The 17,676-nt window shown below is 35.9% G+C and overlaps 1 protein-coding gene across 2 annotated transcripts; it reads right to left on the bottom strand.

The window, feature by feature from the left end:
- Positions 1-4,351: 4,351 nt before the first annotated feature.
- LOC129004128 (bystin-like) lies at positions 4,352-17,318 on the bottom strand. 2 transcript variants are annotated; one of them, XM_054432562.1, is made up of 8 exons: positions 17,004-17,282; positions 10,772-10,963; positions 9,499-9,640; positions 8,946-9,095; positions 6,618-6,844; positions 5,617-5,825; positions 4,863-4,928; positions 4,352-4,536 (listed from the first exon to the last, which is right to left on the bottom strand). In XM_054432562.1, exons 1-8 carry the CDS (start codon positions 17,136-17,138, stop codon positions 4,377-4,379), a joined length of 1,281 nt encoding a protein of 426 aa, XP_054288537.1. In that variant the 5' UTR covers positions 17,139-17,282; the 3' UTR covers positions 4,352-4,376. The 2 variants fall into 2 exon arrangements, 1 of the variants encoding a protein (XP_054288537.1); XR_008491675.1 differs by lacking the exons at positions 4,352-4,536; positions 4,863-4,928; positions 5,617-5,825; ... (1 more) ...; positions 8,946-9,095; positions 9,499-9,640 and adding an exon at positions 13,547-16,672 and having other exon boundaries at positions 10,854-10,963; positions 17,253-17,318.
- Positions 17,319-17,676: the final 358 nt, after the last annotated feature.

The following is a 17,676-nucleotide window of genomic DNA, read 5'->3' as shown; positions in this document are numbered from 1 at the left end:
TTGCGTACTACTTTCATGCATGCTCCTCAGCTCCTGGACTATCAAAACATAACATTTTCCAACCCATTTTGTGTGTATATACACTTTAAGTATATGGTCCTTTCAACTGTAAACAAAAGGGTACAACCTCAAATGCTGTAAAACCTACGTTTCAAAAGTGATTGCAATTTTTGTAATCTTCCCCATAAAATATTTTATGTTTTGGACTACCACAATGTACTAGATTTAGCAGTTTAGATAAGAAACTAGACACTATTTCATGTACCAAAATGTACATTTTATGAAATAAAGAATAAAATGATATCATAATGATTCCCATCGCTTTTACTGTGTTTTTACCCTTTATAAGGACTAGCCGACCCGTGCAAAGCATTCGCACTGAATCCAATCCTTCTCAAATCCGGCTTATTGAAGAACACAACATCCAGTTAATACTGCGTAGTAAGTGCGTCATTGATTTAAGTATAGGTCCTTACTTCAGGAATAGATGTGGGTTTTGGGTTTACATATTAACCTTTTCAAAATATAATGTTAAGCTATATACTTTTTTAAATGTTCACAGGACCTCTTTGAACACTACCTATGTTTGATGTAATATATCACCCCACTGGTGTAACCTTGAAGTTACGCTTAAACACACTTTTCGGCAAAGTTCTTTTTTTTCATCTATGTCTTGGCTAGCTTGGCGAATGAATTCAACCATCTGATTAAGATCACGAGGTTTTTTCGATAACACCTTGTCTTTGACAACTCCCCAAAAGAAAAAAATCCATCGGTGTCAGATCGGGAGATCTTGCTGGCCATTCAACCGATCCACGAGTTAGGAAACTCCCGATTTTAGTAGGTCACGCACGATTGTCGCATAATGGGCAGGAGCTCCATCTTGTTGGAAGTAGAATTCCTCATTACTCTGCTGGATTTTGATTTGTGGTATAACGTCAGTCAGCATGTTCCTGTATGCACGTTGGTCTACAGTGTTATGAGAAATGACAGGTCCAATGACACCTTTACATGAAATGCTAGCCCAAACTGTTACTCCAGGTTGATTCTGCTGTTCTTCGAATGTCAAGTGTGGATTGTCAAAACAGTAATAGACACACAGTTGTGTCTATTGACGGCACCTGAAAGCTTCAAATTAGACTCATCGCTCCAAATAATTTTTTGAATAATTCCCGCACCTTGAAGTTCCTTGTTTAACATTATCTCACAAAACTGCAGTCGACAATCAGGGTTATTTTAATTCGAGTAATTCCATTGGATAATAGAAAAGTCATGTTGTGAATATAAAACAGAATTTCGAAATGTTACAGCAAGTTTGGTTGGTTAGGTTAGGTTGGATTAGAACTGTTTGACAGACAACTAAATTTGAGTGTCCGTGACTGGAAAACTGCTCCCCCGGTCTCTGACGTCAATATGACGTAGAAACCTGTTTGGGGGGGGGGGGTAGTAACTGAGCTTCCAAGGCCAACAGTTAGGCAGGCCTACCATGCTTTCTTTCAGTCTATTTTAGCCTATGGAACCAGGCTGTGGGGCCATGCCACTGGTACTCAGAGAATTCTTTTAATTCAAAAGAGAGCTGTTAGAGTAATTTCAAATGCTGGGTACCTTGACCATTGCAGACCTTTGTTTGTTGAAAATGAAATTTTGACAATTGTAAATGAGTACATTTTTCAGTGTCTGGTGGCAATTAAAGCCAGACAAGACTCTCTTCATGTAAATAGCGATGTACATAGTTATGATACTAGAAATAAGTTTGATATCTTTGTACCTAGAAATAGGCTTCAAAAAATCATTGTGTTCTTTTCCTTTCAGGCATTAAACTTTTCAACAAATTGCCCCAATGTACAAGAAATTTACACACAAAAAAATTCTCCACTTTTGTAAAAAATTGGCTCACTCTAAATCCTTTTTACCACATATCCGAATTTTTCAACTGTGACAAAAGCAATCTGGTGGTAACCATTTGAGTCATTTTCAGGTACACCTGCATGGTTTGTGCATGTTTTCTTGTTTTGTTTTTTGACTAGAACTTATTTATTTGAATTGTTTGTTGATGGATTTGATTTTGCATGTTTTGTTTATTTAAATGACGAGCCTATTGTACTTGTTGTATTTAATGGCAATAAAGACTTTGACTTTGACTAGGGTCGTCCTCCAGTAGCCCATGAATAAGTCTTGGAATGTACATTTTCAAACCTACCGTTTCATTAGGCGTCCTAAAGATCTGCGTTCAATGCCCAGTTCAATTGATGCCTTTTCTTGACTTTTTTGGGCTTTGAACATCAAACTCTTCTCTCCATCTCTCTCGAACTCTTTCACAGTTTTCTGTCTTCCAATATTCTTTCAAAACCCACTTTCGTTGATCGTTGGTCATGTAACCAGCCATGATGACAGAAGTGTAATAATAACAACAGTAACAATGAGAAGACATTGCCAGCTGTTAGTAGCAAACTTACTACACAGCTGATCAGGTGGCTAACTTGGGTATTACCAACCAACTAAAACTGTATACCTACTTTTGCACCCCTCTATATAGATATAGATTGTTGACAAGCTAATGGGAGAAAGTATGTGTCAGTTTTGTGATATAATTTATTACTCAAGTTAAGGTACGTTGTCACTGGTGCGGCTGGAACTGCAGTCGTTGGACAATCATCGTTGGACGATTATCGCTCAGCAATAATCGTTGCAGTAGGCATTGTCACTGGTGCGATTATTATACAATCGTTCGGTTGCTTCTTGTCTGCTACAGAGTTGAAGTAGTGATAGTAATGGATGAGCTCAAATAAAGAAGACACTATTCAGTTATTTTTTAGTTGAAGATCTAGGAGATGAAAAATTTTAGGAAATGATAAATGTTCCACGACTTAGAATACATAGTACCTATAGTTAAGTTACAAAAGTAACAGAAGAGGGCTACTTCAGAATATTAAGAAACGAACAATTGCAAGCTGATGAGAGAATGTTTTCAGACTTTCAAAATGTCAGTTTTAAGTTTTTGTCTAGTTTTATCAATGAGGATCTTTTCTAACTACATTACCTCTCCAATCACAGGAGATGATAATTTTGATTTTACGTTAAGGAAGGGTAGTTTATTTATACTCGTTAAATTTGTCTACTCAGGTAATAAACAATTAAAATACTACAGTATTTTTTCAGAAGAAAACTTGTCCAGAATAAAAACAAAATAATACCCCAGTCAAAGCAAACCTGCGTACTCAGGGAGTTTCCAATGCAATTATGTGTGTCTTAATGCCACATAAATCCACTTACCAAGTACCATAATAATGCATCAAAAATTACCGTACGCCTACTGTAATTTTGATGCATTATTATGGTAAAGTGCAAAATCTATTGATATTTTCATACAAAAAACCATTAATTTTGTGATCCTTGTTGCAGCAAACCTGCGTACTAAGCCCCAATATCATTCTTATGGAGAATAATTAAAATGTTATAAAATATATCGCTATAGGTATACATATAACATTTTATTTATTCTCTATAAGAATATAATTGGGCTGAGTATACAGGTTTGCTGCAATAAGGATCACAAAATTAATGGTTTTTTGTATGAAAATATCAATAGATTTTGCACTTTTAATATCTCGGTAACAAATTGACCTAAAGCAATAATTGAAAGCAGTAAATTGTTTGTTTTTTTTAAGCTTGATGAATACAATGGTGAAAACTAAAACTTGACTTAAGTTATACAAAGTTTATATACAGGCATTATAGGTATAATATATAGGTATATAGGTATATATCTCGGTATACAATTAATTGTATTGTATTTTATTGTAAGGAGTTAACTTAACTCATAAGTGATGATGGCAATAATGTATTATCACACAATAAAAATCCGTGAATGCATCAAAAATCGTCCAACGACTGCGACTCAGACTGCTCCAGGAGCAGACCCGTATGATAGCCGTCTACGACTGCGGCTACAGTCGCGTCAGTGACAACGGTGCCATTGAAAACAATGCTAAGCAGTCACTCTACGTTTATCGTTCAACGGCTGTCGTCCAACGACTGCAGTTCCAGCCGCACCAGTGACAACGTACCTTTAGCCGGCTGACTCACACAAGTGTTGCACTCAAACATATATACATTATGCCCCAACCTCTGTATCAAGCTTTTAAGGCGTTCCAAAGGCAAACCAAAATATCTTGTTAAAAATTACCAAAACTCAAAAGTTACCCGATGAGCCACCATATTTTTTGCACAACGCTATTTATATTTGATAACTGTGTTTTATAGTGGATCAAAATACACTTTTTTACAGTCTAAACCTAGATGAGTAGGGTACATTGGGAAGATTGTTGATGAGGTCAGGTACTGATCAGATACACAAGTAGAACAGAACATGTTTATTACTCCATGGGCTGCGGGACCGGCTCTGTCACAGCCAGGTCTCTACACTGTGCACTCTGCAGCTCTCTGCGTATCTCTGGTGTGATGGCTGCGTGAGTCTGTGTACGCAGCAAGGCTAGCAGAGCGTCTCTCTGCTCCGAGCTGATGTTGTTCTTGTACCTGAACAGAAAAATGTCGCTGTTGAAAACAATCTTTGATATTGTTATAAACGTTGATTTTAGGGTGCCTAGTTTAGGGTAAATTACCCAAAACAGATGTAACGAGTTGGTAAAAGTACTGTTAATTACAGGTGTCTCATTGACACTGCTATTTCTTAGTCCAGCCAAGGTCTAGTACGGAGACAGCCAGACTAGCGAGATACTACTGTGTTTGGTTTGTTAAGCATTATTTTTTAGTAAATCATGAACAAAATGTTTACTTAAGAGTACGCACCAGGTCTGTCAGCGACTCAGTTAATCCTATTTATAATCATGTAAGTTGTTTACCTTTGAGCAAATGTGAGGAGAGACTGATGCCATAGAACAGGTAACTCTCGTTTGTCCTTCTCAAACCTGTTAATTGAACAAAACAATAATAATTGATTAAATGGTTTTTACACAAACAGTAGGCTAGTCTACCTTCAACAAAACAAGATTATTAGACAAACTCAAAGCTGGAGAGTCCTAACAAAACCAGAGAATACATTGAGTGTGTTGCTAGCCTTGTGGTTAGCGTCTCAGATTTTGGTGCGAGACAGACTGGGCACATCAACAAACATATGTGTTTGGACCACTTGCCCTAAAAGCCGGTACACTGAACTTTGCCTCTTGGTAAAAATGCCATTGGTGTCGACAACAAGAAAAAAAAACAAAACTGAGTTTACCTACTTCTGTTTTTACTGGGCCTAATTGTTTTCTATAAGGATTTTTTGTTTCTATATTTCAGATCCTAAAATCTCAAGAAAACCAATTTTTTAGTTTACGTCATGGAAAAGTCCTTAAAATCCCTTAAAGCTTTGAGGTTGAATTTTTTTTCTTTTTTCAGTGAGTAGGCCTATAGGTTGCCATTCAAGCAGTCGGGAAAATGGCGCGCGACTACCTATACTCTGTATTCGACCGCAAAGATCAACTTATTAAATTTTTTGTTTTTATGAGTTTAGGTCGCCATTTTCGAGCAGTTGGGAAAATGGCGAGCGGCGATCTATACTCGCCATTCGACCGCACAGGGTTAAATTACACATTAAAATACCCTAAAACTTACTTGAGGAAGTGGAAGACGACGGCGTCAATGACTCTGTAAGGCAGAGCATACTTCTTGTCCAGCAGGACTCTAAGGAAGATGCTGCTGGCTCCTGTGTAGTCCATCTCAGCAAGGCGGTACAAAGTGGCTGCCGAGTGTAACATCGGGACTGAGTTACGAGCCAACACTGAGCCTACAATGGTCGCCTCCCGCAACGTACATGTTCCGCTCTGGAATACATACAATAACTATTTGAACTAATAGTGTTTTTGGCCACTGGGGACATCAAAATCAAAAAGTAAATCGGTCCCGGGTCTAGGTCTTACCATGCCGCCAACAGTTATAGTTTCTTCCCTATATGGAAATTCGCTAACATATAATCAAATGTAACCGGACTTAACATAGCCTATACATCAAAACAGGCTTTTTTATTTTCACTATAGGAATAAAAATCAACTTGCAATAAGTTAAATTCAACATCAATGTTATAAACCAGTACTTACATAACTTATTTTACTAAAATCATATACATCAAAGTTACTTAATAGAAGGATTTGTAATAACTTTTATTTTTTGGAAAATTGTTTTTTGTATAACATTCATTGAAAAGCAAAAATGGTTTCATAGCCGTAAGTTAAACCATAGACAAATAGAATAAATGTAGACTGCCAAAGGAAGGCGCCCACCGCTAGGGTTTGCCGTGTAGTTACGGCGCACACCGCAGCAAGCGGGGAGCGCAGGAGCCGTATGCGACCAGCAGACGCTGCAGCGGTGTGCGCCGTAACTACACGGCAAACCCTAGCGGTGGACGCCAAAACTTCTTCTAACCGCAGCACAGCTGCCGGTCTATATTTATTCTATTTGTCTATGGTTAAACATAGATTTAAAAAATATATATATTTATTTATGGGCCTATTTAAAATTGCAATACTGAAACAAAAGATTTTTTTAACTAATGTAAAAATAATTATGCGATTGGTGATAAGCAAATTTCAGAAGTATTATTTATCAGATTAACGTACCTCACATAAAGGCAGCAATATTCCCTTCATGAAGGCTCCTGGTTTGAAGAGAGACTTCCTCAGAGCCTGGTAGAGGTGGTAGTTGAGTCGTTTGTACTCAGCAATGTCGTCCCTCACTCTAGGCAAGAGCACCAGGTTGTAGAACCTCTGAGCCATCTTCTCCTTCAAATTGGACGCAAAGATTCTCGTTGCCATGTACATCGTAGCTGCGCTCCACCGTTCGGGATCTGCATAGGTTAGAGCCAATATGTGATTATATTGACAAAAACGATGGAAATACATGACATTTTCAGGTTTTCAGGTAAGCGTTGGTTTCAATAGGGATTTTCACAGTAATTACCTTGAATATTATAAAAATGTATGTTTCAAACTGTTACAAATTTTGTATAATACCCTTACCAAGGTATGTTGCCAAATATGACTTAAGACATGTCTTCAGAATTATTTAGTATTTTTAGCATCAAGCAACGTTTCCATCAAAACATGTTTAAGAAGCATACAAAATTACAAACAACACACTGAGAATAAACAAAGACACACACCCTCAATTATTAAGAAGGGAAAAACAATGTAAGGATTTCATACAAGGTCTAAACTGCGGAAAAATTACCTGTTCTCAACAAATATAATATTTAAGTATATTTTATCTATTTCAACCATTTCCATGAGGTAGCCTATATTCTAATAACTAATTAATAGTTAGTAACCTTAAAACAGCCAAAATGCAAAATACAAGAAATGTACATAACACAAAGTGTTCAATGGAAAAAGAAAATCAAAATATACTTAGCTTAATTTAAACTACCCTTGCGCTATAGCACTCTTTAAGATTGGTCCACTTAACTCCTCCACCTTGGTCAGTAAATTTTACATTCATAAATAATCTATGAAAACCAAAAGTAAACATCCTTACAAAACTACAACTGCACAACTGCTACAACTGTACAACTGTACACCACACTGCATCAGAACACAATTCCTAATATGGAAAAACACCTTTCTAACAACTTTTTACTACAAAACTAGTGATGTGGGCCGGGTAAATACCCAGTGGGTAGGTAAATATAAATTGGGTTTTTACCCGGGTATTTACCCCAGGCCCGGGTAAATACCCAAAAACTGGGTATTTATAATTTTTATTAAAGTTAGAGAAGATTTAGATGTTTTTTTGCAATTATTACCTTGTAAGGATAGTAAAATTATGATAAAATGTGTTAAACAAAATTTCATATGGTCTCTATACTGGCATTTTACTTCTGGGTATAATCGGCATAAATACCCTGGTCGCATGGTTGCACTGGTCCTGACTACTTATGATTTTTTAATTTCTATGATAGATAGGCTAGATGAATTTATTTTATTGAAAGTGAAAAAAAAAATAATTTGCAAAGTAATAATTATTATTTAGAAAGACTCAGGAGGAAAATTTAACCTAGTAGTGGCCTATGTGTAAACAACTTAAGAAAATAATTTTAAAATTAAATCTTTAGGATGGCAGGGTTTAATAATATTTTTGTTGGTATCAATGGTATCAAAATAAAACAAAAACTTATTTCATAAACTTGTGATACAAAACATTTGAATATATAACACAATAAATCTTTCAAAATTATATTAAGTTAGACCAAAAAAACATGAGATACGTTTTTTTAGTAGGTTTATCCAAATATATTATTGTTTCCAACTAAGCGGCAACACAGAAAAGTTTAATTAAGCCTAGGCCTACTTAAAAGTATTCCATCATTCTGCCTATGTCAATCAGGCCTTATGTCTGTCTAGCCTTCCAAACCATTTATACAATAAAAATTTTGCATCATAAGTACCCAACAATTTCTGGATATTTATAGGTAAATATTGTAAATATCCTAAATTAAAATAATTTTGTTTATGTTATTTAATTGGTTATAAATTTATGAAATTATAAAAATTGAAATAGCCACAGCCTTTTTTAATATATACTATTTTTAGTGAGTTAAATTTAACTGATGTTACTCGATTTAAGACACGAAACCCCATGCTTATTTAGAAACTTTATGTATTATTAAAAAAAGTGCTAAATCATTAAGCAAGCAAAGCTTCAAGTTACTGTAAAAGGTGTTATAGACTATCCTAATTTATCATGTAATAACAATAACATATTTATGGGTAAATATAAATTAATTTCAATTGATTTCATAAATACCCAAAATACCCAGGTATTTATGGATTTTGGGTATTTACCCCGAGTTTTAAACACCCAGGTATTTTACATCACTATACAAAACTATTTCAAAATGTGTTTCCTTACTTTTCTTTGTTAAAAGATACAGCATATAAAAAATATCAAACCTGTAATGTACAAAAGTTGTTCCCAGTTTCTCACTTTAGGTAGAAGTTTGAATGCTTTTGGTAGTTTTCCGCTTCGGTATTTTGCTAACACATCTCTCACCCCTTCATACATCTTTCGTACTCGTGGGTCAATGTTTTCAACTTGAATGCCTTTTAAAAAAATATTTTGATTAAGATAGTGAAACATGTAATTTAGATCAAATAGACTACATAATATTACAAATATTTTTCAAAAGGGGAAAGATTAGGGACAAAAATTCCATTACAGTAGTCAAATGATACAATGTATTTGGCTTATAAAACAATAAATATTTGGAAGAGGATGTACCAAAAGCTTACGGTACTAAGATTGTAATCATGGATTACAAATATTTCTACATTTATGCTAAAGGACGCAAAGGACAGAAAGCAGCCAAATGCCCTCGGTTCCTAGAAGTAAAATAGATGAATTATGGAGCACCAGCAGTTACTCTGTATGATTAATACACTGGTTTAGTCTAATTAATGATATTATTTATGTCGCTGTCATGAAAATGACAGCCTGTGAACTTACTTCCGTTGTCAGAGAACTGTGTTTGTATTTCTGTACGTTTCTCAGTGAACTTCTCTCGTAAGACATCTGCTAATGTCAACTGTGGCTTTGGATTCTTGCTCATAAACATTTCTAACTCCCTTTCATCTTCTTCGCTGATTTTCTACAAAAAAGAACAACATTTGAAACACTTGCTTGCTTCACATACTAATTTTATTTATATTACCTACAAAATGGCTATAATACATTTTTGGTAAATAAATATCAACTGGATGTCTGTTGCTGGATGTCGGTTACATGTATTTGATAGGTACATGCAATCAAAATGTTGAACACTGATATACATCCCTTTCATTTTAAAATACCCCCGCATCAACAAACCTGCAGATTTTGCAAATTTCCATTTGCCTGGATTTTCACTCCCAATATTTACTTAAAAAGTACTAAAAAGTAGTCAAATGTATTCTCTTTTAAATAAACAATAAACAATTTAATGAGTACAGTACTAAGGTTAGCCGCTACAGGAAAGGCAATAAAATGTGTTTATAGTACCGGTAACTTAAGCCTTAAAAATTGATAGCTTAGTATAAAATGAAAATTTAGAAATTCAAACGTTTGAATTAGCCTAAAAATTAAAATGGTTCAGAAACAAATTTCTAAGTGTTATGTTTTGAGTTTTATGTAATTACAAATTTAATCAAAATAGGATGATTACTTGAGTTATCGTTCTAACGGAGACATATATATGATTATAGATAGATCTCCCTACTTAAATCAGTCCCAGGTCTAGGTTTTACCATGAATCCTACAATAGAATCTAATTCCCTGCATGGGAAATTCGCTAAGACTGAGAAAAAGTTATAGTAAAACCACAATAAAATGCAACACAAGCAGTTATTTAAATTGAATGTAAGATTTTACCTGTTGAAACTACTTTAGAATGTGAAAATAAAAAATATTCTTTGTTACTGGTACTGTTAAAAAAAGTTTGCTGTAAAAAAAAACACTAAACCTGTATGTTACTAGCTACTAGGCTAATCCTTTTTTAAGTTTTTTTTTAGGATCACAGTTAGTAAGAACCAATTTGCCAATACAGTTCAAATTCATAATTTGTACCAATTGGATAAACTAACATACCTTATAAAATGAAATTCTAAGCATATTTTACAGCTTAAATTGCTAATCCCAAAGGTTATGATTCTGAAAGGAGGCAAGAAGGCAAAAGATACAAGCTGTAGGGAAAAAATAACAACTGGCAAAATTTATTCATGTGGTTTAGGAGATTGCCACTAACCGGATTGCCGAAGTCTGCAGTGCCATCCTCTACATCAGAGGTGTCGGAGTGCTCTGATTGGTCATCTCCTAGACTAACAGCTGCTGCTCTCTGGTGGCCGGAAGCTCCATCTGTTCCCACCTCATCCTCTAACTCTTCCTGCTGTCTGCGAGCTTGTATCAGAATCCTCTGCGTAAGCTTCGAGTCAACAAACTGAAAACAGGTCCTTCTGATCAAGCAAAGAAACCAATGTTTTTAAGACAAAACTCACTTTACTCAAACAAAGATCTGAAATGTTGCCACGTGAGCTGAGAAGCCACCCAACGCCTTAACAGTTAACTTCAATAAGCTATTTTATTGAAGATTGTGGTATGGTATTTTTAAATGTAGTGGATTTTTGGTTTGTGTTATAAATTGGACATATAATTAGTTTTGTTCTTACAAAAAGAAGATTATTATTAAATACCCCCGCCGCAGCAAACCTGCAGACTAAGCGAATTTCCATATACACAGCTGGAATTCCACTAAATTATTCCCTTAAAATTGTCAGATTTATTTCCTATTTAAACATAATTAATATTAATGAGTACTTAGGTTTGCTGCCACAGGGAAGAAAATAGGGGGTTTTTATTGAAATATTAAATAGCTCAGTATGAAGTAAACAAAATTTCAAAATGTCATTAATATAGGCCTATGTCCATACACAAACAAGCTACAACACTGTATTTATTCTCTATAAGAATAACATGGTAATTTTAAATTTACATTATTTTGCGATTTTTCCGTAACCGTTAGGCATGCAACAATGCTTCAATATACAATATTATTTGTTTTTTTGAGCTCTACAAAATGGTTTAGAAAGAAATTGCAAAATTTTATGTTTTCAGGGTAAAATATGAAAAACCCATTTTTACCCCATAAAACCCCCCATAAACCCCTGTTCCCATAGTCCGATCATGCTGGTTCGCGAACTCGTTCGAATAAATGTAGGTTTACATGTAGGTTTATATATATATATATATATATGAATTTGAACGGATGGTGTTTTTGGCCTCTGGGGACCTCAAAACAAAAAACTAAATCGGTCCCGGGTCCAGGTCTTACCATGAGACCTACGGTAATAGCTTATTCCCTATATGGGAAATTCGCTAAAAGCCAGTCAACAAAATTTGTAATTTAAGAAGATATGTTTTCTTGAACAAAAAGCAGTGGTATCATCTGAATACAACGTTAAGGAATTGGGACAAACATAAGCACCAATGTCATTTAGACCTACACAAAGAACAAAAAGCAGAGGCACAAGAATAAGAGGCTTGAGGGAAACCATATTTAACTTCAGCGAGTTAAGAACAGCGTTCTGTGTCAACCTCAACATAGCTTCTTTCCCTGTATGGGAAATTCACTATAGGGTGAAGTGGGGTAAGTTTACGCACAGGGCAAGTGGATGCGTTGACTATAAATAAGCCATAAATGGAAAAAAAAATTTAATTCATCTTTTTATGTGATTTGAAATGTGATCTTTCAGATTCTGAAGTCAGAAATCATCATTTATAATTATTTATACATGAAAATTAAGTTTTAAAACACCTTTGAATTCCTACTTACTACGAAAGTACCGCCTTCAAATTTTGAAAAATCATATAAAATCAAAAAATAGAAATAGAAATTTGAAAATTGGTACACTGATACAGTTTTGTAAGAGGAATCCAAAAATGTGGTTTAGGCCTATGTAACTCTAAAATGTATTGTTAAAATAATAGGGGGGGGCGTACACGTTTTCCCCGGGCCAAACAGTGGTTGGGGTAAGTGTACTTCCAGCCCCGGGGTAAGTGTAGGCTACATAGCCCTAAATGCAACATGAAAAAAAATGCATTCGATGACATCGGGCCTGTCGTTAAGTTTATAAGAAAAAAGGTGACAACATGTTTTACTGGCCTGAAATAGAAGACTGTTCAGTCATTCCTGAAGAGGATGTGCTCAAAATCCTACCAGAACCTACACCAGGCAGAAGGGGGGAGTTAATATTTGACGCTTCTCTCTTTTCTGTCAACGTTCAATAAAAAAATAATAAAAAAACTATAGCTGTAAATATGTACCTAAATAATAAGTATTTTCAAAGCAAGTGAACAGTTCCTTAAATATAGTGTTGGTGAAATAGTCATGTGGCCTAATATGAACTGCTTAAGAATTATTTGGCGGAATTTAAAAAAAAGTAATTTACAGTGCAGAATTCACCTCCAGGTAAGAATTGTATACGTATATTTAAAATTGTGTTTTTAGATTCTAACTAGCCTACCATTATTTGTGAGATATTTAAATAAGTTTTTTACAGCATTTAATTCATTTAAAATAATTTATTAACACACTAATAATAATTATTGTAAATGTACCAACTAGCCGTTTCACGAAAATTGTATGCGGAGTTCCACAAAAAAGTTCATAACTCCTGAACGGTTGGAGCTAATTTAACAAATAAAAAACCATTTTAATCAGCAGATTCTAAGCTATGCTCCACTTGGCTTTATTTATATTTTTACTTTTTGCAGCAAGTATAAAATATTTTCTTAATTTGGGTAGGCCTATTACATTTCCAAAAAGCCTGATGGATAGCTATGTTTACTCGTGAGCCTCTGATGTCAATTGTTTAAGGGTAAGTTAAAGGGGGGTGTTCCATAACATGTCCTACTGGAAGTTTTTTTCAATGTGATCACATATTAACAATGAGTAGTTAGCTACTGCCTTCCAGCTTATTCATTGATACAAGGGCTGCACTTTACTTTAGGTCTTACATCTTACATCTTACATCCGGCGTCTTCTCCACGATCAGCCGATCGGGGAATCGTCAATTCAAACTGCAGGGTCTTCTTTCTTCACGAGGCGAGACGTGAGAAAGTGTGGTCAGACACAAAGTCTGAGATTTTATAGTAGGGCCTATCAGCAAGGTATTGTTTAAGTTTTATGTTGAATGTGCGTGTTGGTGGTAGATTTTTTAGGTCTTGAGGCAAGAGATTGTAGAAAAATGAGCCAGAATAGGTTGGGGTTTTGTTAAATTTTTGGAGTCTATGCTGAGGTAGGTCAATATTGTGTTTGTTGCGAGTGTTATAGGAATGTTTCTCTTGTCGTAGGGTTGGGGATTGTTGTCTGGCCAGGATTATGGTTTCATAGATATAGAGGGAATAGACGGTAAGGATTTTGTGTTGGGTAAAAAATGGTTTGCAGTGCTCCGAGGGTTGCAGGCGCAGTATTGTTCTAAGGGTCTTCTTTTGCCGAACCAAGATGCGGTCTGTGTTCTTCTCCTGGGTGGATCCCCAGGCGACGATTCCATACCGCAGATGGGAAGAAAAAAGTGAGTGGTAGGCCAGAATTGCAGTGTTTTCATCAGTTATAGCTCTAATGCGTCTAATTACGTGGTGAGCCGTAGCTAATTTTTTGCAGAGATGGTCGGTGTGATCTTGCCAACTCAAGTTTTGGTCTATAATAACTCCCAAGAATTTGGTTGATGCGGTAACGGGAATCTTCAATCCTTGCCAGTCCTCATCAGCTCTATTACTGTTGTTTGGCTTGAAACTTATGTGAACGGTTTTTGTGGTGTTAATGCTGAGTTTAAGAGACTTGCAGATAGAGGTAGCCTCGTCCAGGGTTGAATTAACTATGTTGCTATTGTTCTCATGGTACTTTGTAGGGATTACTATTGTTGTATCGTCTGCGTAGAGTATGGTTCTCAGATTATGGTTCAGTGACTCTGGTAGGCTATTAATATAAATTAAAAAGTACAAAGGACCCAATATCGATCCCTGTGGGACTCCTACCACTGTTTTCATTAAGGATGATTTGACGGTTCCAATTGTGTTGTGGTGCTGATAGCCTAATTCGACAAATTGTTGCCTGTCATCAAGGTAATTTTTAACCCAATTTAGAGCTAGGTCCGTGATATTGAACAGTTTAAGTTTCTGAAGAAAAATTTCCCAGTTTAAATTGTCAAAGGCTTTTTGTAGATCCAAAAAAAGAGCTGAAGCGCTACACTTGTTTTCCCACAGATCATTTATGGTTTTGCATAGATGAGCTATTGCCGTGTTGGTACTATGACCCTTTCTGAAACCGTGTTGGCATGGAGATAAAAGATTGTAGTTTTGAAGGTGGGTGGATAATTGGTTATAAATAGCACGCTCAAGCAGTTTAGATATGACTGGCAGATTTGAAATTGGTCTGTAATTATTGGGTTCATGTTTGTCGCCCTTTTTAAAGACAGGGTAGATTTTTGCTATCTTTAACTTCTCAGGCACTGTGGCTTGTTGTATGGAGCTATTGATAATATGGCAAACAGGCTTTAATAGCTCTTCCTTGCAGAACCTGAGAATCTTCCCTGTGACATCATCAAATCCCGCAGAGTTGTTAGGCTTAATACTGCTACAGAGTTTATCCAATTCCCGTTCAGATATGTAGTTGAAAGAAGACAACGGTGGCACTCCTCTGTCAGGTTCCATCAGCTTGATGTCATTTTCTGGTTGGTTGGTGGTATGTTCCAGGGTAGGCTGTGTATATAATTTGTTAAAAATATTGCTCACGTAATAAGGGTCATGTATTAGTTTGCCATGTTGCATTAGGCTAATTTGTTTTTGTTGTGTAGTGCTCTTCTTTCTCTCATTATTAACTATATTCCATATAGCTTTAGTTCTATTGTCAGCCTGAGCTATTTTTTCTGCAGTGTGGCGTCTTCGTGTACTATTAACTTGTTGGTCGTAAGCTCTCTTTATGTCGTGGAAACCTTCCTTGTCGTCCTCTGCACCAGTGAGCAGATATTTGTTGTGGGCAATTTGCAGAGCTGCTTTTTGTTCCAAGATGTCCTTGTCCCAAAAAATATTTTTGTTTGTTGTTGAGACCCTCTTTGGTTCCTTAGGCATAATGTGGTCCATGTTGAGTCGAAGAATCCTTAGAAAGTTGTTATATTTTTCATCCACAGATCTCAATGCATAAACAGGCGCCCAATCCACTGTACTTAGTTTTTCCTTTAACTCTTTCAATTTAGCCTTAGAAAAATTTCTTGAGTATTTATAGGTAGCTGGCTGGTGTTTATTCTTATTTTTAACTTTACATATTAAATAGTGGTGATCCGAAAGACTGGTCAGGTGTGCTTGTACAGATATTTCATCTGGTTGTAAGTTGGTGTAACATCCGTCAATACTAGAGAGAGATGTTGGAGTTTTTCTCGTCACAGGAATATCATATGCGTAACACCCATATTCAGCCAACAGGCATAGGAGATTTTTTACACCCCGATTGTCAGGCTTCAAAATGTCAAAATTGGCGTCGCCTAGGATCAGGCAGTAGTTATTTTTCGTGGTGTAATTCTGTAAGACGTGTGCCAGTTTTGTTAGAAAATCCTCTTCAGTAGTACTATCAGGTGATCTGTATGTACCAATCAGTATGATGTTATAGAATTTATATTTTAGTTTGATTGCAACAGTCTCAAATTTTTGTTCTTCTGCCGTACATAGTTCCTGGAGTTTAATTTCTTCTGAGTCGATATGAAAATTATTTCTTAGGTAAAGTGCAACACCACCCCACATGTGATGGATTCTACAGAATTGTGATGCCAGCACATATCCTTCAATATTTGTAACTGCGAGCTCTTCACTCTTTAGACCGTGTTCCGACAGGATCAAGATGTCAGGCCTAATTTTGTCTACCTCTATAAGCAATCTGTCAATTTTGTTTTGTAGTCCACGCTGTATGTTGAGATGGAAGATAGTTAATGGTTTGTGGAAATTAATATTGTGCTGTGTGTTGAAAACTTGTCGGATATGTTGGTTGTTAGGCTGGTGGGGGGTGGGTTTTGGCCGGTGTGCTATGTCGTCTGCGGGGAAGTCGGTGACTTGGAGTTTGGGTGCTCTTGATTTTCATCATGGCTCTCATCTACGTCCTCTGCAACAGGTCCGATGATGTCAATGTCCTACACTCATTTGAATGAAAATATCGATCGATATGATATATCAATTGTTTCATTCGATATATCGTTTGGTTAGGCCCTAGTTACCCTAGGTTAACCTAACCTAACTAACCAAACAATTTGTCCAATGAAACAATCGAATAATGGATATTTTCGTTCGAATGAGTGCAGGACCTAAAGTAAAGTGCAGCCGAATCATTGATTAAAAGGATGGCTGCACTTTACTTTAAGAGTCTACGCCTCCTGTAAAAATAGAGTACTACCTTATTGTAAGAATCCTATGTTGTGCTATTAAAGTAAACTTACAGCTTCATCTTCATCATGCCTAAATCTCTCTTTCACACGATTTTTGCTTTTGGCTAGGTTATCATCTTCAAGTTGTTTATCTAAGGCAATATTTTTTACTGGCTTAGGACCTTTAATCTTTTTTACTTTACCCATTACAAATTAAAATTTTATAAAACTCAACATATAAATCGATAATTAAGTAAGTGAATGTAATGAACAAATAAAACAAATAATGTTCATGCTAATTGACAAAATGACAATACAGACCAATCCGTCAATACCAAAAGAGGAAAGAGGTTATGTTATGTTATTCACCACATTCACACAGCCACAGCCACAGCCAGCCAGCACTCAGCAGCCAGCCCATATGTAAGAGTTTTTTTTATATCACTCTGTTCAGTGTTCAAAACGTGGGCTCCCAGATTATCGACATCCCAAGAGATCGCCACTGAAATAGTCCCATATTGTCAACAACTCAAAATATCGACAGTGTAATTAGACCAATATTCGTTAATACCAAGGCAAAAATGAGGTTCGGATTCCACTATAAACTGTAGGTCCCTTAGTTGCCATTAGCTGTATGGGCTATTAATAAACAGCAGTATCTAAGGAATATGTCAGCCTTAGTCACTAACAAGACTACAATATATCGCGCCACTCATCCTACACTCATCTCCATTCATACTTGGCT

Source organism: Macrosteles quadrilineatus, unplaced genomic scaffold (assembly GCF_028750875.1).
Source record: "Macrosteles quadrilineatus isolate MER2022 unplaced genomic scaffold, UCM_ALF_1.0 Scaffold_9__3_contigs__length_116548681, whole genome shotgun sequence".
NCBI classification, from domain to species: Eukaryota; Metazoa; Arthropoda; class Insecta; order Hemiptera; family Cicadellidae; genus Macrosteles; species Macrosteles quadrilineatus.
This window is presented reverse-complemented; position numbering and strand designations above follow the sequence as displayed.

What these genes read in the sequence shown, in the direction of transcription:
- LOC129004128 (XM_054432562.1), bottom strand. Translation starts at nt 17,138, where the DNA reads ATGGGTAAAGTAAAAAAGATTAAAGGTCCTAAGCCAGTAAAAAATATT. An exon ending in GGCATGATGAAGATGAAGCT is followed by an intron (nt 10,964 to 17,003) that starts GTAAGTTTACTT and finishes ACCTGTTTTCAG; the next exon opens with TTTGTTGACTCGAAGCTTAC. An exon ending in TATTGCTGCCTTTATGTGAG is followed by an intron (nt 5,826 to 6,617) that starts GTACGTTAATCT and finishes TATGTATTCCAG; the next exon opens with AGCGGAACATGTACGTTGCG.